The sequence below is a fragment of the Tyto alba genome, unplaced genomic scaffold (assembly GCF_018691265.1).
Source record: "Tyto alba isolate M040663 unplaced genomic scaffold, T.alba_DEE_v4.0 Super-Scaffold_27, whole genome shotgun sequence".
In the NCBI taxonomy this organism is placed as follows: domain Eukaryota; kingdom Metazoa; phylum Chordata; class Aves; order Strigiformes; family Tytonidae; genus Tyto; species Tyto alba.
In genome coordinates, this window is record NW_024881301.1 from 28,125,866 (window position 1) to 28,150,376 (window position 24,511).

Here is a 24,511-nt window from a genome sequence, read left to right on the forward strand (position 1 = left end):
TCCAGCTAATCAACTATCATGGTAACTGGATTGAAAATGACTGAACTCAGTAGAAAGGGTCCTCTTCTCCTCTTCTGTTCATTACCCTTTATATCACGCTCTGTAAAACAGTGTTAAACTGTTTTGGTCTGAGGAAGAAAATTTCTACAGAGGTAAATGTCCTGTACATCCAATTTAAACCTGCTGACTAGAAAACAGTTCTTGCTTAGTTCTTAGAGTTATTCGTTGGACCTTGGCCACAAAACCATATCTATGGAAGAACTTTGGATTTATGGCTTACTTATGGCATGGCATTCATCTCAAGTTCAGCAACCCATGACCAAACTCCCCCAGCCCTCTGGGAGGAACAGCCAATGAGGTCAGGAAAGTGAAGCCCTATAAAACTCATTTAACAGTTAATGTGATTTATCGTTCCCCTGCCAAAAATTTGGCGAGAGTCTTGCAAGTGCTCTGATGCTGTGGAACATCACCTGGCCACTTCTGGCAAAGTGCCAGACGTTACCAGGATGGATTTTGATGCAGGAGTTTCCCGTGCCATCTGGCACGCAAGACCGAGCCTTGTGCACATGCTCTGCTGAGAACCCAGTTGGCAGTGCTGGAGGTAGCAAGTCATGGGCCAAGTCATGGGCTTCTGACCACCTGAATTTGTGCACAATTTGGCACTCATCTCGTGCTGCATCTGAATCGAGAAAACTGTCAAAATCAATAACCGTGAAGCTCAAGTGCTCACAACCAGATACAGTCCATGAGTTTGCATCAGAGGCTGAGCTGCTCAGACTTTAGACAAAGCTTGTTCTCTTCAAAATGTCTGTGGTCAGCAGAGCCCATGTTTGTATGTGCCTCTAAAGTGATTTTGTCGTTCAGATTTCTCCTGCTGCTACTTGCTGCTAGTGGTTTGGTAAAAGGGTTGAAGAAACCGTGCTTTCTCCTCCCTCACCAAGAACTGGGGCACTGAGTGTGGATAAAGGCTTTTCTTTGCATCTACAGTGTGGCTGAAACGGTGTATTCCTGCACCAAGAAGGGTTAGTTCCCAAACTCAGAGAGAGCACACTCAAAAAAGAGCAGGCACAGAATTAAAAAGAGAAAAACAAAACAAAACAAAAAAAAAAAAAAAAAAAAACAAAAACAAACAAAACAAAACAGACAAAAAAATACCAATCAATCAAACAAAATGAAACAAAAGAACCAACCAAACAAAAAACCAAACCAAACCGAAACAAACAAAAACCAACAACAAATCAGAATCACACACACACACACACAGAGAGAAACAGAGTATCATGGGTCTTAGCCTTCAGATATCCCAGGGCTCTTGGGGATAATGTTCAAAGTAATCGCTGTAAACCCCCTCATTGTTCCCCTGTTACGATGGTGACAGGACCTGTTGCTGCTCCTCTTACATTTTAGAAAGACTTCAGGGTTCTTCTGAGTGAAATGAGTTAACTATAATCTTCCCAGGGACCATAACATCAGGAGAGGTTGCCAGACAACAGTGTGTTTTGGCCTCCTACATCACCCCATAGGGCTGGGAAGGGGCCTTGGAAGCAGCGGTTCTGGAAATGTGCCTCGCAGGAAATCCCCAGCTCCCAGTTTGGCTTCCCACTGAGCTCCTGCTGGGACAGCCAGGGAGTCACTGACTGGGGACCAGGACCTGCCTGTGACATCTTATTCACAGTGTGTTTCTTCTCCTGAAGCAGTGCCACAAGCAGGCCTCCAGGGAGAGGACTGCCATTGCTTGGCCTCTCTCCCATTTCCCTTTTCTTTTCCCGTTCACTGTAGCATTCCAGTCTTCTTCAGACGCTTTCACAGAGATGTCTTTAATAATGGATCCCCTGGATCCTTTGCCCAATAACCATATTGCGGGGGAGCAGAGCTCTGCTCAAATAATAGAGCAGCCTTCTGGCATTGAAACTGCTGTCATTCCTGAGCCAAGCAGAACGGTTCTGTACTTTTCCTCTTGGTCCAAAGGAGAAATTTCTGCTGTAATTAAAGATGGGCAAGAGAGAGTTATGTGCTAATAGCCCTAATCTATTCGGATTATCCCTTGGCTGGGACTAATCTATTTAGCTATGGAACATGCCCAAGTACAGCGTCTCAGACTGGAAGACTGGTTCTTAAGGTTGCATCCCAATTTGTTCTTGAAAAGATGGAAATAAGCTGGGAAAAGGAACAATACATTTATTTTGATAGTGGATTGCTTTAATGAGGGACTTGACAGACATAGAGGCATCTGATGTGTTTCATGGCACTGGACTGGCAAAGTATACAATGCAGGTGTTTGAATTTGTAAATGTATATGCCTAACGAGTGGTTGTGTTTGAACACAGCAAGATTTTACTTGCAGTCAAAACAGAATCTTTGTGTTTTTTCAATGCTTGGTGTCTGGCAATATGAATGATTCCATAGCCAAGGGCGTGAGGTTATGAATAAATAGGTTTTCATATGTAACTGTCGTGGTTTAGGCCTGGTTGGCAGCCAACCACAATGCAGCAGCTCTCTCTCCCTTCCCCTCCGGCAATAAGAAGGGACAGAGAGCCAGGCTTGGGGTCCGAGATAGGACTGGGATGGGGAAAAAATTCCCCTTTATGATCATGAGCAAAAGGCAGACTCGTTAGGGGAAGAAAAAAGAACATACATTTATTACAGACACTAACAACACATAACAGAGTAGGACAGTGAGAAGCATTGCCACATCTTGAGAACACCTTCCCCCCACCCCTCCCTTCTTCCCGGGCTCAGCTCTGCTCCCGATATCTCTACCTCCTCCCCCAGGGGCGCAGGGGCAGGGAATGGGGGGTGCAGTCAGCGCTGCCACTTCCTTCATCTTCGGTGAGGGGAGTGTCCAGAACTTGTTCCTCCTGCTCCATGTCTCCCCCGTAGCTCTCCATGGGTGGCAGGGGCGGCCGCCCTGCCGTCTCCCCACAGGATACAGGGGGGTCTCTGCTCCGGCACACCTCCCCCCTCCTTTCTTCCTCCGTTCCTCCACTGACCTTGGTGTTCATGCAGCTGCAGCAACTCCTCCTCACCAGTCCCACTGCCCGTCACCACGTCCCTTCTTAAATACGTTCTCGCAGAGGCGCAGCCGATTGGCTCAATTTCCCAAACAGAAGTGGAGCTGCCTTGGAGCTGGGGGAGCTTCGAGAAGCTTCTCACAAGGGGCCGCCCCGATAGCCCCCTCCCCTGCCACCAAAAAACTCCACCACTCACTCAACCCAGGACATTTTATCACAAAAAATTTACTAGACGTGGGATTGGATTTGTTCATGCATGAATCTTCAAACCAGGCAAAACATTGTCCCTTATAGACTTCCAGCTTCTACTCGAGTTGATCTTATTGATAGGATCAAATAGTTTTGTATCAATTACATTTGCAGAAGCAGTGCTCTATTTCCACAGTGCATGTTGGAAAGGCTGGCATTTTATGATGGGAAAGGATTATTGTCATATAGAATCTGAATTCAGAGCAGACTTGCAGAGTAGTGAGACTGAGCAGCTGCAGCACAGTGCAGCAGTCTGCACTTGTATGTGTATTTGAGGAGAAACTAATCCATGAGAGGTCACCACAATTTGTAGGCACGTGCGTAGATTAAAGCTGCAGCAGTCACTGGGACTAGTCACATGCTGAAGTTGAAAATACACTTAGGTGTCCTTATGGGTATAAGTATATATAAGTAGTGCACCAGTTTGTAATTTTAACACTTTTTTTGCAGGTCCACTGACTTTAATCTACCTGGGCTATTATTTTCCTTTAGAATAATGAACTACATAAGCTCCTGGGGATTTTGGCAGAGCTCAATAGCCCAGCAAAATAGGACAGAAATTAATGCAGAGTGTTTCTTACTATCCTGACATTCAAGGAGACTGTGATTGGTTGCATTTCTGGACAAGTAAGGACTTTGAGCCAGTTTTTGCTCTTACACAAGTTAGAGGTTGATTACAGTGGAAAGACAAACTATTTGTTTGTGTTGGACAAGGGTCAGCCAGTGCACTGTTTGCGTCAATCTATCATAACTTTCCAACAGAGGATGGGATCCTGATGCTTTTGGAAAAGTGCAGGTATGTTACACGGTTATTAGTCAGCCTTTGTTGAAATGTCCCTGGGTTTGATGTCTCCATGTCAATAAGGCATGGTGAACCAACAGTTATTGGATGATGAGCTGTCAGTGTCTACTCTTAGAAATAACCAGGTGTGGCTAGTGGCGAGTTTCCAGTTGGTACAAAATGCATGTACAGTCTGCTTTCTGGCAGTGAAATCGGGAAATAAATAGCTTACCCGGGGCACTCTCAACTAGCAGGAATCACAATACTCATTTCCTCCTCTTCATGTTATCCATCTTTAGTGACTTTCTTCTATGACAACAGCCGCCATCTGCAGAAGATGCCACTTGATTTTGTTGGCTGTGCAAGTGATCTAGGCACCTGGCACTGGATCATCATTGATTTCATTGGTAAAGACCGAGGGGCAAAAAAGGTAACTTTGCATTAGCTGTCCTAGCAATACAACTAACTTATTCTGCAGCAATGTTGGAGAGCAACCATATCCAGCAAGTATACCTACTGCTTTTTGTTTGCTTCATTTCTGTGTTTTAAACAAAGACCAAGCAAATGCTGCAATCTTTGGTCTGCATTTTAGCCAACACATCAAGACTGTGATGACATTTTGCTTTGCCACCTTTTCCTCAGGGGATGGTGACTGAGCTAGCAGCCCACGCCGAGGTTGTGTTCTGGTTAAGCTTGCTCACCTTTACAGCATCAGCAAGAGAGTACTGAAAATCCTGAAGACTGTGAGAGCGTGGACGTTGTCTTGTTTTTGTCACATCCGCATTGTTCTTATTCTGTATTCTTTTGAAGAACGTCTTCTCAAAAATAGTTTCAAGGCGAAGCTACATCATAGACATGATCCAGGACACGCGTTTCCTTCCGGTGTGCTGTAGAGATGCTGGGCTGACTTAATAATAGTATTATCATCGCCCCCCATCCCCTCCCAATACCTCTGAAATTATTTTGCTAGCAACCCATAATTACAATCCTTAGAGTGAAGATCAACAGAGCACTCCATCTTTAAAGGCAGCATAAGAGGGATACTAGCACCAACACAATTTGCAGGGCTGCCCTTGAAAATTAGTACAAAAGTTGGCATGAAGATTCAGGATATTATCCGGGGCATCTTAACTACTGTGATTAAGATACACCTGCTTGTAAATAGTGTATAGCTTATACTGTAGCCACAAACTACTATACGTGGAGTATCTGTGAAAAGCCATAGCTGCAGCAAGGCCCAGCTTCAGCAGAGGCTGAACCTTGTACATCACTCCCATAAACTCCCTTGAGTATTCGTTTGGGAGCCCGAAGCCACTGGAGCACAGCCAAGGAGACAAGGGGCCATGCAGCCACCTCCTGCAATGCCTTTGTGTTAGGAAGGGTTGCACAAAGTCACTGTAAGAGGGAGGAAAATATCTGATGGAGAGAAAAGTATTAGTCCTGTTGTACGAGCACCCAGTGAGACATGAAGAATGTGGCATATGCTGCCGGGGCACGTTCCAGGACAGGTGAACTCAGCCTGCAGCAAGGTCCAGAGAAGGGCTGGTGTACATTAGTGAGCAAAGGAATGGCAAGTCCACCTTGAGGGGTGGCAAGTTTGAGGGGACCCCAAGAGAAGTTGCCTCAGCAAGGACACCATGGAATGAATGTGACTTTCAAGGCAGAGCTTTCTCAGTTTACCAGAAGAAATTAAGTGATACCTGCAGGGAAGGGAACTCTACTACAGTCGTACAGTCCTGTGGAAAGTCACACCAAGCAGATAAGTCAGATGAATCAAACAGTTGGATTCACTTACGTTGGCTCTGAGGTGTCAATAAATATTATTCAAAGCATTTCTTTGACCTCCAGTCTCTGCCAGCTATTTGCAAGATGGTCAAGGGAGACCCAAAGACCAGATGGAGCTAGGAGGGAGATTTCACAGTGTTATCTCCTCAGAGGGAGCGACAGTAGGCAGGGAGGTTCTGAACACGTAGTGTCTCCCTGGCTTAGCGACTTGCACAGAAACCCATCCTCTTCAGAAACTTCACATTTGGTGCCTTAGGGTGTTTTCAATAGTACATTCATGCAAAACTTCCTCTCTTCAATGTGTGTGAATGAAATCTGTCTGCTGACACTGACACCTAGATATCATTTCAACAAAAAGAATCATTTCAATCCTGCATCCCATGAAAAGAAGGTGGCCCGTGATGCAGTGCACGTGGGATTCACACCAAGTGTGGTTCATCAAGGCATTTAGTTCACACAGCCTTTTCCAACTCTGATTAGCCACTGGGATTGCTGATTTACATCTCCATCCTGTTACAAGTTTATTGGACTGCACTGGTTTGGTCTGATTTTTGTCCTGTGCATCCAGGCAGTGATTACGCCTGCCCACCTATCATGCTGGTTTTGTTGCCACATGCAAAGGGAGTCAACTGGCGTTAACATTACCTGAGTAATAGATCGTTGGAGCCAGGAACTGCTCCCACTCAAAAGAATTTGTTAGGCCATGGGGGTATTACATGGTGAAAAATTCCAGAAACTGTTTGATTTTACATTTTCTGCCTCATTATTCATTTCAGCCACTGGAGTGGTTTGATGTGAGACAAGGAGCTTTACTGAACAGTTGCAGAGTCCAGAATCATGCCACTGGTTTTGGAAAGCAGGACTAACGGTTAACTGGTGTTTTTAAAGTCACAGCATATATCAGGACTGGTAAATGCTGATGCAATGTACTCCAGAAGCTTTGGCTGTTGATCTTTTCTAATTTGATAAGTAGAAACGAGTCTCTGTGCTATGTGGATGTGATGGTATTCAACTTATAGCCTGTATTTTGAAATAAAGCACCACAGACTATTCCTCTGGCTGTATGTGTGTACTGAGGGCTGTGTTTATGACACCACTTCAGGTGTTAGCAGCTCTGCTTCTGCCACGATTCACAGAAATGTAGTGAAGTGTTTGGCCTAAAGTTTCTCTTCCATCTGGCCGGTATACAAAGTGGCAGTGCAGACCCACTGAGATCACACACTTTCTCCGTCGTGTTATAAAGGCCTCCAGTCAAGGTGCAAGGAGTGAAGCAAAGTGTCAACAACAGAAAATGTTTCCAAACCTTTGTAGAAGGAAAGAATGCTGTGGCAGGGCAGTGAATATACTGACTACCCCAAATGTAAGAGAAAGTATCCAAATTAAGCCCACTTTTCCCAAAAGTGGTATATTTTTGTCACAGCAGGAACATTTGTAATATTCCCTTATGATAGAAATACCAAAAATAGCTAAATTTATATCAATTAACCTGATAAAAGTACTCTGTCTCCCTTCACTTCCATTTACTTTTATGAGAAGGTTACAGGTTTTTTATCCTAACCCATCTGAAAGGTGTTTCAGGAAAGTACAATTGTTTTTACTGAGAGTTTAAATTCTGTCCAGAAGAACTCTTTGCACAAATGCAAAGGAAAAGGGAGGGTTCTTGTCCTGTTGTCCCTTTACTTCCTTCACCCTCCTTCAATCTTTGCAGTATAAATATCAAGGAAAATTAGTGCTGTTAATACTTTCTGGTTGTGGCAAAGATACCTCCAAAATATGTCACCCCAATAGAGAGCTAATAGTGCAACAAGAATCTTTGCGTACTGGCAGAGAATTATCCACAGAGGAATAAAATTTTATTCATTTCCCCACAAAATCAATATGACTGTTATGCTGACTGGTTTTCAGATTTTTCTCCTTAAATATTTATCGCTTGACCACTGGGCTTTTCCTGAGACTGTACTTGATCCTTTTTGTATTATTTTCTCTTTTTTCTTTCTCTTTGTTAAGAGTCAACTGTTCTTTTAAGCCTAGAAAATTCTCAACTTGCCAAGCTAAATATTTCAGACAAGGAGATACTTGTCCAAAGTAGTTCTGCTCTGGTAATGCACCCTGACCTTTCAAGCAAGGGGCATTTGAGGTTTGTGAAACAGGCCCTCAGGATGTGAGATGCCGCTGGAATGCAGAACGCTTTCAATTCATGCCTCTATGACGTGACAGTTACTTATGGGACCTGCCTTAAAGGTTGTTTTATGGTTGTGACTTTGGCTGCAAGACTGTTTTCACTCCTGCAGAGAGAGCAGGTGTGCTTGAAATCAAGTTTTATGCTTAAAAGTCTATCTATGCTCTTATCTAGAGTGCAGCTCTGACCCCTTGTTGCTCGTGATATTTCTGTGGCCCCTGTGACACCAGTCAGTCCCTTTTGCTCCTGTGGAAGAGCCTGACTGTGCCGGAATGTGCTTATCTGAGCAGTTCTGCAATGTAGACACAATTGCTGCTCTACCTGTCACCAACGGAATTTTTGTGCTCAGCTGTAAACTTCAAAGATGTTATTTCTCTTGTTTTGTCTTCTACCAAAGTAGACAGAATACCTCAGCAGCTTGTCTTATAGGCAACCCACGTGCTAGCAGCTACTGTGTTTTGCTAGTCTGAGTGGCTACAGTTCAGCTGCACGAGACTGTCCTGCACACAGAGCTGCCCACCTCCTCTTCCCTCTTCCTTTTCCCCTCGTGTTTGCAACCCCAGGTGAAGCCTGGAAGCTGCTGAAGGTCTCCAGAGGCTGGAGGAACTGCAGGTTTGCAGTAGGTGGTGATGGCTCTGCTCTTCTTCCTTTCTCGGTCCCCAGGTGGCATCTTTCAACAGATGCTGCTGCAGCAGGGAGAAGAAAGCACCCAGGAAAAGTTTAGGATCTGCTTCTGCCACATGAGTCAGGAGACATTTAAAGGTGTGGTATGTTCTCTCCTTAGGGCAGGGAGAGAGGCTGTGTACTGTGTGGGGAATGCATAACATCCAGGTCTTTGCCTTCTGTTCTGGTCAGGGAGTTGTTTTGCTTTCTGAGCTACTCAGAGAGTTTTGACTCCATGAAACAAATGCAACCCCAAGACAAGGGTGAGGAAGAGACTCACACATGATGCTGCTTTCCTTGTGCGGTAGGGTGGGAATCACAGGGGTTTCTTCCTCTCCCCAGGTGCTGGCAACTGCTGCTGTCATTAGCACATTGCTGGCTGTGGTGGACATGCAGGACAGTCAGGCCAAAGTCTATTCCTCAGTGAAAAGACCGTTCCAAATTTCCAAATGCAGTTTCCCATAAACCAGTTGCTTAACTGATGCTTTCCACACTACCGTCTCCTCAGCCTGAATATCTTCAGTCTGAAAAGAGCTCTCAAATATACGGATTTTTTCTGCTGTTGCACGGATGAGGACGTTGTATCTACTTCGTACTCAAAATCGCCAAGCTATCAGTAGATAAGAACCTCTCGCCAGTGCTGAGGAGACAACAGTGTTGTCTCTCTGCTTTGCCTGTGGGAACTGGCAGCAGCACTCATACCAAGGCCTGGGCCAAACCAAAAAACTCTGTTGTGCCATTTGAGTAGCAGTGGCCTCTTCTCAGGGGGAAAAAAGATGAGAGGAAGAAAGAGTAAATCCTAAAGGCCAAGCAGGATGGTTTCTGTTTGTCTCTCTGAAATTGAACACAAATATTTATTTTTTCCCCTCTGATCCTTAATTTTTGGTTTCAGTTTCTTTAAAATGCCAGAAATTGGTGGGTTTAGAACCTAGAGAGCCTTTCATTTGTTGAGATGGTCTTATTCCCAAGATTAAACAAGCACAGCTTCCTGAGAGAGGAACTCACGCTGATAACTAAGACAGATTAACCATTTTTTTGCTGTGTTTTATTATGTAGGCTTGCCTCAGGCACATCCACAGATTGCAGTACTGATTTTGCAAGAGTATTCTGCTTGGCTGTGTGCCGCAGTGTTGTAATCAGGGCTGACTCCTCTTATGTGCCTCTGGTCCCAAAGCCCAGTGGGCTCTTGAGTATTGTTCTGCACCATTTTTCTTTTCTGTATTCAGTAACTGCGCGTCGTTTCCTTAATGAGACCAACCTGCAAAATTAGAGACTTTTTGGCTGTGGAATACCAAACTCATACTGCATATGAGCAACCAATTTCCCATCCCGTTTGCCTTTGGCTCAAACATTGTGTTTGTAATGGAGTGCACTTTTATTTTCTACTCTAACATCATATTGTAAACCCTCTGTAACCTCAGAATGACCTCCTGGGCTCATGGGTATTTGCTGTCTCTCAAAAGAGTGGGACGTGCTACAGCTGTCCATGGTTTGCCTTGACAGACTTGGCTCTGGGTATGATGCAACGTAACATTTGCAAGGAGGTAGCGCTTCAATCCAGTGAGGATGTTCAATCAGCAATATTCATACACTTTGCTAACAGATGTGAATATAGGCCTATAAAAGGAGCGTGAAATTTTCTTTAATATGTTTGCATAGAAGATTGTGATTTTAAAGAATTTCTCCCTCACACCACTGTTTGTTGATTTGCACTGACTTATAAACACCTTTATTCTGTCAAAAAGTTATTTACGTGCTTAACTGTATCTTTGCTACCCATACTGCTCGTGCGTAAGAAGCCTGACAATTAATGCCAAGATTAATTCCACATGTTTGAAGAAGTGGGCCCACAGATGGCTGTTAATTTCCCTTGGCATCCTTATAAGCCAATATGTTTCTGTTATTTTATTTACAAAATAAACACTATACATTTACTTAATTACATTTGATGTCGTAATTTCAGGTTTTGCTTTGGCCTACAAGGTCTCAGGGCCCTCAGGGTCGCTTTCCTCATTATTAAACAAGAGTTGTGTAGCTGTAGTTAGTGAACTACGCTTGAAGACATGAATAACAAACGAATGCATGGCAGTTTCTATAATAAAGTGAAAAACACACCTTTACAGTGAAAAATGTGGTTTTCCAAATGGAAAGTGTGAAGTGCAGTTCAAAATTTGTACCTTTATTTTCTATTCTGTTGTTTCTTTGACTGAATGAATAACATCTGCATTCTAAAGAAGAAAATCATGAGAAACAACATTGACAATGAAGTGGGACAGAGATTGTTGTTGCTTTTAATATTTCTTTAATTTCAGTTGATGTTTGAAATTGTTTTAAGGGCAGGAGTGACTTCCAGCAGGGCCTGGTCACACCAGTGACCATACACTCATGGACCAAGCCCTGGGATCTCTCAGGCTTCTTGGCACATGGACGTGTTGGTCTCACACCTCTCCATCAAAAAAACCTGCTAAGGTCATCCTTTATCCAAGGCCCTCCTCTCAACACAGGGCCTCGTAGCTGCCTGAAACAGTCAGTTGTCCCCAGTGCTCTTTCTATACATGGTTTTCCTTCAGTCCCACCTTACGTGATTGTCTTTGGCAGCAACGGTGTAACAGAAAAATATGGAAACCTAAAATATGTAAAGTACAAATTCTTTAGCCAAAGTTCCTGCACTGCAGAGTTTGCTCCTGCACTTCATACTACATATTTTAAAATGTAGTGCTGGCTGAAGGAAGCAGATAATAATCCAGTGGCTGTTGACAGAATTGGAAGATACATTGTATGTAATCAGTTCCACATTTGCACAGCAGATTTAATTACATGGTAAAATTAATTTATCAAGTTTTCATATTTATGCTGTAACTATTCACCATCAGGTTTCTGTACACGTTTTTGGAGGGGTCTTTTTTGGTCTGGCTCAAGCACTGCTGAACTGCTCTAATTTGTTGGATATGTCACTGTAGTTGCAATGCTTTGCTGCTTTTTTTTTTTTTCTTTTGCATTTTTATGCTCTGAAAGTAACATCTTTTTCTTTATCTTTTTTAAAGATAAAGACATTCCCTGCTGATACATCTAATCCTTTTTTCGATCCTTTTACAACAGTACCACAGTTTTCTGTAAGTAAAACGTGCAACTAAAAAACTGTGTATTTAACACAATTCCAACTGATTTTTTTTAAGGGTCAGAAACTATGCGCTAAGCAGTCCTCAAAAAAAAAACCAACAAAACAAAAAAAAAAAACAAAAAACAAACAAACAAACAAAAGATAAATTCCAAGTAGAAATTAGAGTGCTAGTCAGTTAAATGTTCCCATTATACAAATAATTAACTTGCCTGCATTCAGACTTTGCTGCTTACTAGACAGAGGACTGAGAGGCTGCTGCGGTCAGTCGCAAACTGTTGTTCAGTTCAGGACTGTAGAGAACATTTGCGAAGCTCCATACCATCTTTCCAAGGGGCAGTAAGGGAATGAATGGGAAGACTTGGTCCTCTGTCTCGTAATCGCGTGGCCTTCTGCCTGAAACCGCCTGCTGGGCCATCACAAAGAGGGGCCTGATTTTCATTGAATTTGCATCTGAATTTTAAGGAAGAATTATAGTTAGCGTGTTGATGACCACAAAGGTATCCTTGTACGAACTCCCTTGTTTACTTAGGAACTTGAATCACATCTTGAACTTAATTCTTGTTAAACTTCCACAAAAGTTGTGATTTAGGGGGTTTGGTGAGGTAAACTACATGGAAACAGGAAGAAATTATTTGACAATTTAAAAAATAAGTCCAATCTAAGTCCTTCTTTAAGGGTAGAGGCATTATGTAATAGGTATGACAAAATGATTTACTCTGTAAGAAACAGTCTCTGATTATAAACCACAGTAACTGACTTACGGTTTTTAAATTGCATTCACAAAATGAAGCATTTCAGACTTTAACCTTCACTTTTACTGGTAGCAGAAAACTATACCTGGCAGATAATCAGAGATAAGTAACTTCGATCACTGTTGGGCCATGTGCAGCAGCTGTCTGAATTTAACAATTTAAAGAAAGAGGCTTTTCTTTCACAATAAACCTGATCATGGGATTTGATCTAAACGTTGTCTTTTTCCAAATAGGTATTTTAAAGCCAGAATTAGTTATGCTCCCCAAGCTGTGTCAGTGCCACAGCTGAGCTCTAATTAAAGGTATCCAAAAATACATGGGAATATGTCGCAGCAACTTTTCACTGGGTCAGCCAAGTCCAGGTAGTACAGCTGTGGTAAAAGCTAAACCAAAGTTACGCTGTTTGTGTCTTTCATGGTACTACTTTATGTAAGCAAAAAGATATGCCTAGAAGAGCTTTCCCACTGATTAGCAATGAAATTATTTTTCTGTCTATGACAGTTATGATGAAAGCAAAATTTAAGAGGCCTGTATAAAATATGTTATCATTACTGGGGAGGGATAGAACTTTGAAATATAAATGGAAACTACCCTAATATACTTACCCACAAAACTTGCCATCTTGCAGAACGTGGCCGTTTCATGGCAAATTCAGATGTTGAGATTTTTGTTATGCTCTGTCGGGAGAGAAGCAGCAAAGTAAAGTTCAAACTAATCTTTCTGAAATTCCCTCTTCTCCCCATAGAGTCCCGTTTCCCTGGGCAGGGTGGAGGGCAGAATCCAGATCACAAATATTTAGACCACCATTACAATAAAATCTAATGGTGTGTGATCCATCGTATGATTCCATACATTCCTTTCAGTGGGTTAGGCACAGATACCTGTCGTGAATGAGCAGCTACCTAGAGGACTGCACGAAGTTGGGAAAACAATTAGGAAGGTTAATTAGATTTTGGTCCTGTGTCTCACGGTCCCCCGTCCCAGCCCAAAGAGACGTGCTTCCCCCCCAGCAGGGAAAGGTCTAGACCAGTGCTAGGGCTTGCAGGCAGATCTAACTCTGAATGTTCTCCAGTCACGCACAGTCCCAGATGGTAACATTTGTTAATCTTTTTCCTTGTTTGGGTTTCTTTCTTTTTCTTTTCCTTGCTTCCCCTTCACTTTTTTTTTTTTTTTTTTTTTTTTTTTTTTTTTTTGCTTGAAACAAAACATTGAAATGTTATTGAAGGGAAAAAAAGTTATGAACAGTGACATTTGGAAGGCTTTACCTTTTGTGCAGGGCTTCTTATTTGGTCATGTTTATGCAGTTGTGTTGATTTTATCGGAGGGAAAATTAGAGAACTTGGTTGCCTGAATGTTTAAAAATAAGCCCCATGCCAGGAACCCCTCTGAATTTCAGAGATTTCCAGAGAAATGGCAGGCTTGATGACCATATTCTCAGGCCGGTATGAGTCACATAGATTTAAATTAATGAAATTTTATCTGTTTTGACCAGTTAAATATTTGGCTCAAACATACTGTGCAAGCAGATACATACAAAAAGATGCTTTGGATATATACCGTAAAATCATTATCCAGAGCAAACACGCTTTAGGACTCGGGGTAAATCTTCAGCAAGTGTAATTTGTCATCGCTCTGCTGATTTCAGTAAGGCTGGGAGAATTTACATCAGCCTCACAGAGAGGTGCCTCCTTCTCATGCCATAAAGTGAGAGCTGGCAGTCCTCAGAGGACAGGGATCCTGCATGAGGAACACCAAATTTGATACCCCTGCAGCTTGTAAAGTTGAGTTTTAAAAGGTGAACGACAGAGAAGTTTGAACAGGTTGTATTAGCCAGTATTTACACACATAACTGGCCAGGGTTGGAAGGAGAGTTTCTTTAGCTGGTTTTACATTTTCCATTTTACTAATTTTGTGGAATTAATGAAACTCCTTTTGCCTCAGAGGTTGTTCTGGAGCATATCTGATGCATTTAGCTGAAATGTGAGCAGAGCCATGTTAAAAATTTACAATAGGCAAGCAAACCTAACAAACACGGCCATTCTTTCCTGGGCTCAAATAATTGTACCACTGATTAAACCGATTTGTTTGTGTTTGTCATTGATCCTGTGTGGCTTGCAGAATTTGAGAAATAATTAAGACAAAGAAAACCAAAAGTTGCTATTCAAATAGCTGCTCCCTTATGACGGTGACTTTTCTTCCTCCCTGCCTTAAAGTGTGACCCAAGCTCAGAAGAAAAAGTTGTCGAGGAAGAAATGCAGCCGATACCAGCAGGAGCATATCCTAATGGTCCTGACGCACTGACAGACTGCAGTTGCTCTGTGCTCTTCCCAGGCCAGGGTCTACACGCACCACAGGCACTCGCCACTGCGGTTTGGCATGAGAAACAGTCCGTGCCAAAAAGCAAGGCAGGGCTGTTTTATTTGTAGGGATCCTCCCCCTCCATCTGTAGAGGCTGGCCCAGTCTTTGCTGTAATGCTGCAGCGCTGGTATGCCTCACCTGAAAGACAGGAGATGGCTGTTTGTCTTAAACCAGAACTTCCAATGTTGTCTTAATGTTGCCTGTCACTAGGTACCACAAGGATATTTCTCTTGAGGATTGTTCCAGTTGGCAAATGTAGGAAAGGGAGGGACACTTTGAAACCTGGACTCCTGCAAGCCTGGACTCCTGGCTGTTACAAAGCAGAGTAATCAGAGGAGCCCCCACCAAACTGTATAGCATTTGTGAAAATTAGTCCCAAAATCTCCCGTGGTCAGTGTCCTGCATTATTTTTAGGGAAAACACAAGAATGATAAGCGCCATTCTCCAAATTGATTACGTCTTTTATCCGAATGCTGCCAGTCCCGTACGTGGAGTTTCGTCTCACATGGCTCACGTTGCCATCAGGCTTGTCCCTCAGGCACGGCTCCGAAAGAGCCATCAAAAGAGCCAGCTGTGCAGCATCTACAGCCACAGCCTCCCACTTGTTCTCGTTATTACTTGTTGTTACTGAGCATTTGGCAATGAACTGGATGATGAAAGGTAGCAAGAGCAGTCGAAGCTAATCTACACTTTTTCTGTGTCTGTATACTTTTTTTTTGCAGGCAGAATTTACAGACAGCAAATTACAGTGCTGTGCGGTGCAGTCATCCCCTAAGATAACGCTGGTAACTCCGTCGCCCGTACTGAGATCTTTGGCAGAGACTATACCGACTCCAACGGTCCAGACAGTCTATACGTCGCATAAACCGATTTCGCTGGCAGACAGGTACTCTGCACTTCTTTCACAGAAATACTATGATGCTCTCTGCATTAAAGGAATCAGCTTGGTTTCTCTTTTTCTGTCATAATTACCATAAACTGCCATTTCTCCTGGTACCAAAAGATTTCCAGTTGCTGCTGCTTGACACCTACGTCAGAATAGGTGGGTTATGTAAAGAAATACCTATAACTCATACCTACTCTGAGAAAAAAAAAAAAAAACTACCTTAATTAATTGCGTCAGCCAGCAGCGTACTACTTCTGTGGCCAGTGGCCTGGAGAGAAAGGGTCGTGCAGATTTTCCTCAGGCAAGTCATTTTGTCTGAACCACAGAGGTTTTCTTTTGATAATTGCTGTTGCAATTTGTTTTTTTAAGTTAAAGGTCCATGGGCAAAAGTTGAGGTTGAGAAATGTCTGCTCTTCTTAACAAAAAACAGGCACTGGTTTTCTTTCTTTTTCCTTCCCTTTTTTTTTTTTTTTTTTTTTTGAATTAGCAATGTCAAGCTACAGTGGTCTTCCCTGAATTTTCTCAGAGAAACAACAAGCCATCCCATCTTTCCACAGGCAGCCTGCTTTCAGTTTTCTATTCTTCCATCCATCCTACCAGTTTTGCATGCTGGCTTCTTAATCTAGAATTTAATCAAAGCTGAATTTCCCAAGCTGATAATTTACTGAATACAAATGTAGGAGTGGATACACTCAATACTTCTGGAGCACAAAAAGTCCCAGGCTTATGCTAAAGAGAAAAGTATTTCTTTGGCATCGTAATAAATGAGCCTTTTTCACTTTTGGAGTCACAGTCAATTCCCATTTTCATTTGTTAATTATTTTTTGCAGATGTTGGTTTAATTGCACCTGCACACTTGTTCAACATTGCTAACTCATCTAAAAACGTATTGTTCCAGTGAAAATGTAATTCTGAAGCCGTAGTGCTGAAGTGAGCTTCTGTAGGAGGTCTCGAGCGCAAACGGGTGATTCCACCCCTGCTTGCCCATGAAAGGGCTGCAAAGTTTCTGCACTGCAGCTTAAGTCTTCAAACTGTTTTACAAGCGTTAGGTACCTAACTCTCAGAACAACACGGGAAACAGGGTGTTTTTTTCCCCACACTATTTACTGAGAAAGGGAATCACTAACCCAGGGCACTCCCAGTGTTGCAGGGCCCACGGGCTCTGGAGTGATTTGGCGTGTGGGAGCAAGGACTCCAGGCTCTGCTTCCCGTGCCCGGGGGCATGCAGGGCTGTGGTGAATTCAGCGTACGCAGGTGTCCCCCAATATCAGGCCATGCCGAGGAGCAAAAGGCTGTAACACAAGGATTTTGTGATGGCATTTACTGCAGTTCTTTTATTCACTAGAGTCCTAGCCCAGCTCCCTTTGAAATCAGTAGCCTTTAATGGGGGTGAGATTAAATCCTGAACTGTTTTGCCATGTGGGTCTTTTTATGTCCTTTTCCTTGCCTCTGTTTGCTCTTCAGAAATACCAAGCGGTACTTGTTTTTGAATCAGCCATCAGTTATCAGCCTTTTCACTGAATGGAGTCTGACCTTTTTGTCCCCTCCTTTGGTATTTTGAAAATGTTAATTATTTTAAATTGAAATCTGAGACTTATTGTTGTTCCCATAATTGGCTGTTTGTGCATTAATTACACAGCGCTGAGACTCTGAGGCGTGAACTTGAGAGAGAGAAAATGATGAAAAGACTCTTGATGACAGAATTATGAAATTCGCACTTCCGTCAGATGGAGAATGGATTGGGGCCTTTCATGTGCCTTCTGTCTGTTTACATTCCTCTGCTTCTGTGTACTCAACATAATGCATCGGGAAAATGTGTGATATTCCTGGCTTGCCTGGATTCACCACGGTTGGTTAAAATTAAGTCTCAGCTAGACTTTAACTTGAAGGAGTTCCTTTATTCATTTGCTGCTGGGAAATAAACCTTCAACCCTTTGTCTCTCCTGAGATTTTATACTATTAACACAGTTAATTTCAGGTTTGGTTTTGGTAAATCTAGGGCAAAAAAGGATCAGCAAGGAGCATACTGATTTCTATTGGGAAACACTGTTCTGTACATATGTTAATAAGTGCACAGAAATTAATGTTATGCAGAATATTTTGATAGTAACATAGAGAATATGTCATTTTGTACAACTGAAAATTGCAATGAGCTACTGCTATTTGTTAAAGAACCATTTTTAAAGCAGAAGAATGATTCTTACATCCTAACCCCAGGACTGTTAGTCTCCACAGAAAAATGAACAGCTGTCTTATTAAATTCCTAACCTTAACCTTCACTCAGAGATATAAATAGCTGCAAGGGGGAAAGACACCCCACCATACAGGTATACGCACCCAACACCCCCTCTAGTTTGTCATCTTGACCTAAACCTTCAACTAAATCTTGCCGTATTTCCATTAATGGAAAGAATCAGTTGTTTAAAGTAATTTGCTACTGACTTTCTAGCTTGGTACTGACCTTTTTTTAACTCAGCGAGAAGTTTGACCTCCTCCAGGCTGCCTAGGCACTGGGGCTCGCCCACACTCGGGCAGCTCCTGCCTGGCACTGAGGGCTGCAGAGCCTTGGCGCTGTGGACGTAGCTCGCGCAGGGAGGATTTTTTTCTTTCCTGGGTAGATAAACCCCCTTCCTGACTGACATGAATTGATCGATCACTTTAAAGAACAGCAACACGGATAGTTTATGGCATAGCTGTGTCTATACCCATTTTTTTCACTCCACTAACCAGCACGTGTGTGCTGGCAAACGTGTGGACGGTGCGCCCGGCTGTACATCCCGTCCACCTCCAGCACGCGAGCAGCCTCTGCCTTCAGTGGAGCTATCTCGGGCACCAGGAGGGGTGGGTGGTCCAGCACTAGCAGAACCGCAGCCCCAGGGAGGGTTTTTATGGTATACAGGTAATGCTGCCAACTAATTCCTAGGGGGAAAAAAAAAAAATGAAGAAAGAAGTCCTCCATTCCCCCCTGTTCAGTATTGCAGGGTCATCTAGTAAGTTACCAACAACTGACAGTCAGCTACAAGGTACTCTTCCAACAGGAAAGCTTTTGTGTGTTTTGTATGGCTGAAGATGTATATTTTTCTGTTACTCTGTACAATATGTTCTCGTATTTGTATTAAGATAAAAGATTGCCCTTAATTTGGTACTGATTTATGATGGCTTTATCGCAGCTGAAGCGGTTTGTTTGTGTGGAGGCTGGGAAGTGATTGCTGTGAGACTGGGTTTCTTTCAGAGTTAGCTTGTGCTCTTTTTCTGAGATGACAATTCTTACGAGCATCGTAGGACTCTGGATTGGAATGTGGAGGTATAAAATGACTTGTCTGTTTTATATTTACTGGGACAAGAGCTTAGCACTAGGCTTCCCAGTTAAATCCACCAAACCCAAACCTTTCTGGTTGCCATAAAATGGGGCAAAATAAACAGAACGAGTGTTAGGCAGAAACTCACAATAGAAAATGTGATGAAGTAGCCCAACATGAGCAGTGGGCACAAGGAGCCATAGAAACACACCTGGACTGCAGGTTTCGAAGCACTCAGGTGACCTGGCTGGGTATTCAGATACAACCTGTACACTGTCCACCTTCTAGTTGCAGTGCCAGGACACTTCTGTGTCCCTATGTTTTAATGTACCACTCCATCAATCCAAAGTATTAAAAATGGATTAGGAACATTAAATTCCCATGAAGAAATCAGAAAGGAGGGGAAAATGCAACAGACACAAAGGGCTGCATCTTCCACGTCCTGTTACTCTTTTCTTACCACTCCCCAGAAGGTACTAGGGGAGGGAGAAGCAGCAGCACATTCTGTCTGCACTCAAGTAAAAGGGGGGCATTGTGAAAAGCAAAACAAAGAAAATTGTAATTAGAGGTGCTGTTTTGGGAGAGGAAAGTAAAGTAAGGTTGAGAATGGCACAGCAGTGACTCTAGCTGAATCTGGTCTCCTGCCCGCTGTTACACAACCCCCAGTTGTGTGTGGACTGGCGGCAGTTTCACAAAGTCATTGCCAAGGAAAAACAGAAAAACCAGATCTGAACACACGCTTCGGTGGTGCCGATTGCCATGGAGCAGACTTTGGGAACCCCACAAAATGCCTTCAGGTTCGGGGGCAGGCAGATCCGATTACCCACATTAGGGCAGTCTGGCCACGTAAGTAGGAGCCTTTAGCAAAACTGCACGCCTGACTCGGACCAGCCTATCGGATGTTCTGGCTCGTAAACAAGCTATTAGTTTGTTATTTTCAATGCAACGTTTTGCTCCCGTTGTGTAGAAGCTCTGCAGCTGAAATAAGTCATAACTGGAAAACAAGAAACATGAACCAAGGTTACTTTACAGTGGCCAAGTCTTTTTAGGTGAGGTGTGCCCTGGCGTAGCTGAGAAAAAGCCGAGACTCCTCCCTCCTTGGTTCCCAGCAGGAGAAGAGGGAGAGGCTCGCGTGGCCGCTTAGCTCCTGTGGGAAGTTTTCCGCAGAACAACCCCAAGTACGTTGCCTTGTCTTGTTTCAGTGTCTTATCCATTGGCTGCCACCTTTTCCTGTTCTGCAGTCCAGTGGGGCTTTATTAAAACTGTTTTACTGCTATCAAGCTGAACTTTTAACTGTGGAATGTCATCACCTTGTTCTTTCTTACTACGTACCTTCTTCAGCCAAGCCTAAGCGTCTCAGTTTTCACATCCTCTGAATAAACACTCCTGCCTCGCCTCTGGTTGGGAATTACAGTGTTAGGACACCTGTTACCCAAAACTACTGCAAACAAGACAATGTCAACATGAACACATGCTGAGGGGCGGATAGTCTGGATTTGCCCCTAGACTTTAACTTTACAGGTGTGAAAGGATACTCTGCCTGAGGGTATGTCTATATAATAGTGCAGAAGTATCTGAGCTAGCTTTAATGAGCTTGCATATGTAGTTGTGGCAGCATGAAGCCCAGCACAGGCTATCATTATCATGTACATTGGCACGTGTAAAGACAATGCATTTGAACAGCAGCCTTCTGAAGCATGGTCTCCAGAGTTGGTGACAGGAGAGGGTGGCTGAAAGGACTTTGTCTCTTCAGCTCTCCTGGGAAAGGGGTTCCTCTCACCTAACAGTAATATGCCCAACTCTCGCCTGACGAGAGATCAAAGGAACTGCCTTCCAGAGGTGCCTCTGACTTAAATGTCTACCTTTATACTGCTTAAAGTTAAGTGAGATGAATCCCGCTCTCCATCCCTCTGGTTAGGTCTACGTTGCAAACCCTTGCCAACACGGCTACATCACCCAGGGGTGCTTTGAGGTACGATCTGTGATTGACGCAGCTCTGCCAGCAGCAGCCTTGCACGTTAGGTGTAAATATACTACCAGGAGCACCCTGTTGCCAGAAAAGCTTTTAGCCCTTATGGGGACAACAGAGAGCTGGGGTAACTTCCAGTGCCAGAAGCAGGCAGGCCTCGTGTGCCTGGTCTGGGAGCAGCTGGTTGACAAAACCTCCTGCTAGAGCCACATCGGCAGAGCCTGCCGGGGCAGCCCTGGCTTTGAGCGGCGCCCCGAGGGACGCCCTGACCCCGCCAGCAGATCCCAGCTTTCCAGCGTGAAGTCTCTAAGCGGCAGAACGCCACGTTGTCATGTTTGGGTGATTCCAGCAAAACTTATTGGCCATTTAAATAGCTATGCAAGGAGTTAAATATTTTCTCATATTGCAGTCTCTTATGGAAGCCAACCTATTGTGCTTTGGTTTTGTGTGATTCAGCTGTCTTCACCATTTTGTTTTTAAAGGAATAACCAGGTTTTCTTCAGCAATGTTGTTTGAGATCCCACATTTCTGCCATATCCCACAGTGTGTGCAAATTTTTCACGTTTCAAACATACTTAGACCCTGAAAGCGCAATGTTTGAAAAGTAACTCCTCCGAAGTTTCAGTTCGTGGCTTCACAACTCTCTTGCAACAGGATGCCTACGTGCCCATTTGAAACAGAGCTGGCAATGCATTGAAATGTTTCATTGGAGGCAGCATCGTATTTTCTTTGAACTGTTTACAAATATAGTTTGTTTTTCTTTTTTTTTTTTTTTTTTTTTTTTTTCTGAATACATTTCTGGTTCGTTGGCTACAAAAACCTACTCGTAATTATGCAATGAAATATTGTTTCTTTCTTTTTTCTTTTCCTTTTTTTTTTTTTTTTTTTTTTTTTAAAATGTCCTGATGTTCAAGGAGTTTGCAATAAATATACCGAGGCTGATCTGTAATTGCATGTAAGATCAACCTCACAACTGTGTTTTGTAAAGTTAAGTGCCGTAAAAGAACCTGTAGATGAGGTGGAGAAGGAGGGAAAGGAGAGAGTAAGCGGAGGAGAAGGCTTCTTTGGCAGCTGCTGCTTTGACTGGTGGGTAGCAGCTTTGGAGTAAGATTGCTCACACCATTTTGTTTCATCTGAGTAGCAGCGTGTATCGTCAGACAGTGTATGATGGCATTTTGTTGAAAACATGCCTAGAGAGAAACTTTTACGGCTCAGCTGTTTACCTGTTCCTGTATTCATGCCTGCAATAAATGAGATGAAAAATAAGTCACAGAGTCTGAGCAATTTGTAGTCACATCAGTCGTTTAGGAGGCATGGGGCAGGATGCCAATTAAAGGAAACATCTGGTTGCTAATAAAGCGGATCCACCTTCATGGGAAAAAAACAAAACAAAACAAAACAAAAAACCAACATGCTAAGGAAAAAAAAAAAAACAGATAATTTCTTCAAGAAGTCCAGAGGGTTTTCTCCAGCTTAAAGTTACCGACCAGTGTTGTAGAGTGCCAGTCATTTATTGGGTCATTAGTTGGGGCACACCTTGCTGAATATCAGAGATGGCAAAACACTGGCAGGACCAAGGTGGAGAAACACGGAACATGGCATGTTGCTGCTCTTTCAGCTGGGGCTCAAAGGGTGGCAAAAAGCATTACTGGGGTGGAGGGGTGGGGAGAAATCTTTCATTTCACACAGGGCTGAGAGACCCCAAGTTCCTAAACCGCTCCATGAAGGAAAATCGAAAAAAAAAAAAAGAAAACCCACCAACCAGACAACAAACAAAGCCCGTTCATTGTAAATACGGTTTGTTTTAGCACAATTAAAACATTTCACTCAGATTTTTGCCCTTGATTTTGCCATTCTTTAAATGTCTAAATGAGAGCTTGCTTCAGAATGAAACATTCCCATTTGGTTTTGTTGAAAGATCTCTAAATCAGGACGCTTTTGATATTAATTTCCCCAGTGCGTTTATGAAATGAAATCCCAGTAACGTTCACCCCATTTTCTGAGGTAGCCCAAACTCTATATTTGGAAGGAACATGATCCCATACCAATTTCTTCACCTGGGTATTCATCTATTTTTCATCTCTATGCAGGGAAAGCAGGGGGAGCGACAGATCAATGTTCTTCCATCAGTACTCAGTTTATACCAAGAAAATTGATTAGCTAGCCAGCAAACCTAGTTAATTAATTCCCTTTAATACGTGTCTTTGCTAAAGAAATAGTGTTCTGGAGTGTAGAGGAATGAGAAGCTGCGGGCTAAAAAGTTGTCAAAGACTCTTGCCTGCAACCGAGAAGCGGGAGGGCTTCGGAGATGTAAATCTGAACAATTTTTTGGTTTATTACGAGATGACTGATCTATGGAACTGGGTGCAAGGTCGTTGAGATAAATTCTGTTTCTCGGAGGACATGCTTTCTGGAGCAGCGAACAGACTTTGCGTGCAGGCGCTATTAACTCGGGGCGGGGGGGGAAGATGAGGCAATAGTTACCAGGCTGGCTGTGTTGCACCGATCCTGCTGCAGCAGTGGGGCGGGAGGGTGCCCCTCTACCGGTGCCGACACAGGGTGTGGAACAACCCCCAGCCCTCCGGGAAGGCGACAGCCGTGCCCCCGACAACTTGCAGCGAAGACTTGGGGGCTGGCAAGCACCGGGATCCCCGTGCCCAAGTGCAACTTTGCCCTAAAGGGCCACCCCACAGCAAACCCAGGGCCAGGGCTGGCTGTCGCCAGACCTGCCAGAGGAGACGCCAGGGAACGAGGGAAATAAAAAATAAAAGATCAACCGCCCCCCTCCCCCAGCCACCCCACAGGGGCATCCCCGGCTCCTGGTGTCAGACGAGGAGAGTGGGCTTGCCCTTTTTTGTAAGAAACCAGGCACGGGGTGGGTTTAGCTGTGGCATCAGAGGTGTTTGACACCCCTGACCGCTGCAGCTATCTCTTACATGCTGCCAGTAGCACACGCAGTGTGTGAAGTGCCTCCTCGCCAGGCTTTGGGGTCTGCCGATGGTCTGCGGAGAAGGGGGGAAAGCAATCCACACCATCGCCTGCAGGGTGGCCTGATGGCAAAGCACTGCCTAGAACAGTGTTTGTCTTTTCAGTTTATTCTAAAACTACCCACAGAAAATTGCACCGTTACATAGGTAATATGCAATTCATACTAATATGATTTTTTTTTTTTTTAACGCGTATTTCTACAGTGTGTGGTATATAGTGCCGGTGAGCGCGCAGCTCTGCCATCAAGAGTATCTGGCACAGCAGTGAGGCGTAAAAGCCACATGGATCTTTACCGTTTCATGCACTGATTATTCAGCTCTGCAAGCAAAGGCGCACTTACCCTTCTGCATCATTCTTCCTCTGCCTTTCATTAGCAGAGTCTTTTAGAACTTAAAGGAAAATACACAACACAAATTCTTTTCTTTAAAGATATTTAGTCAGTGATGCTTAGCATCACAGGGCCCCAGTG

At 43.6% G+C, this 24,511-nt stretch overlaps 1 protein-coding gene across 2 annotated transcripts in view; it reads left to right on the forward strand.

Annotated features, from left to right (window-relative positions):
* Positions 1–18,712, forward strand: part of EPB41L4B (erythrocyte membrane protein band 4.1 like 4B) — a 176,535-nt gene extending 157,823 nt beyond the window's left edge. Inside the window, exons 23-25 of one of the 2 annotated variants that reach the window (XM_042797948.1) lie at positions 11,713–11,781; positions 15,623–15,786; positions 17,426–18,712. In XM_042797948.1, the coding sequence (XP_042653882.1) occupies positions 11,713–11,781; positions 15,623–15,786; positions 17,426–17,495 (303 nt within the window). In that variant the 3' untranslated portion in view covers positions 17,496–18,712. The remainder of the gene's footprint in view (positions 1–11,712; positions 11,782–15,622; positions 15,787–17,425) is intronic. The other variant, XM_042797949.1, reaches the window with a different exon arrangement.
* Positions 18,713–24,511: the final 5,799 nt, after the last annotated feature.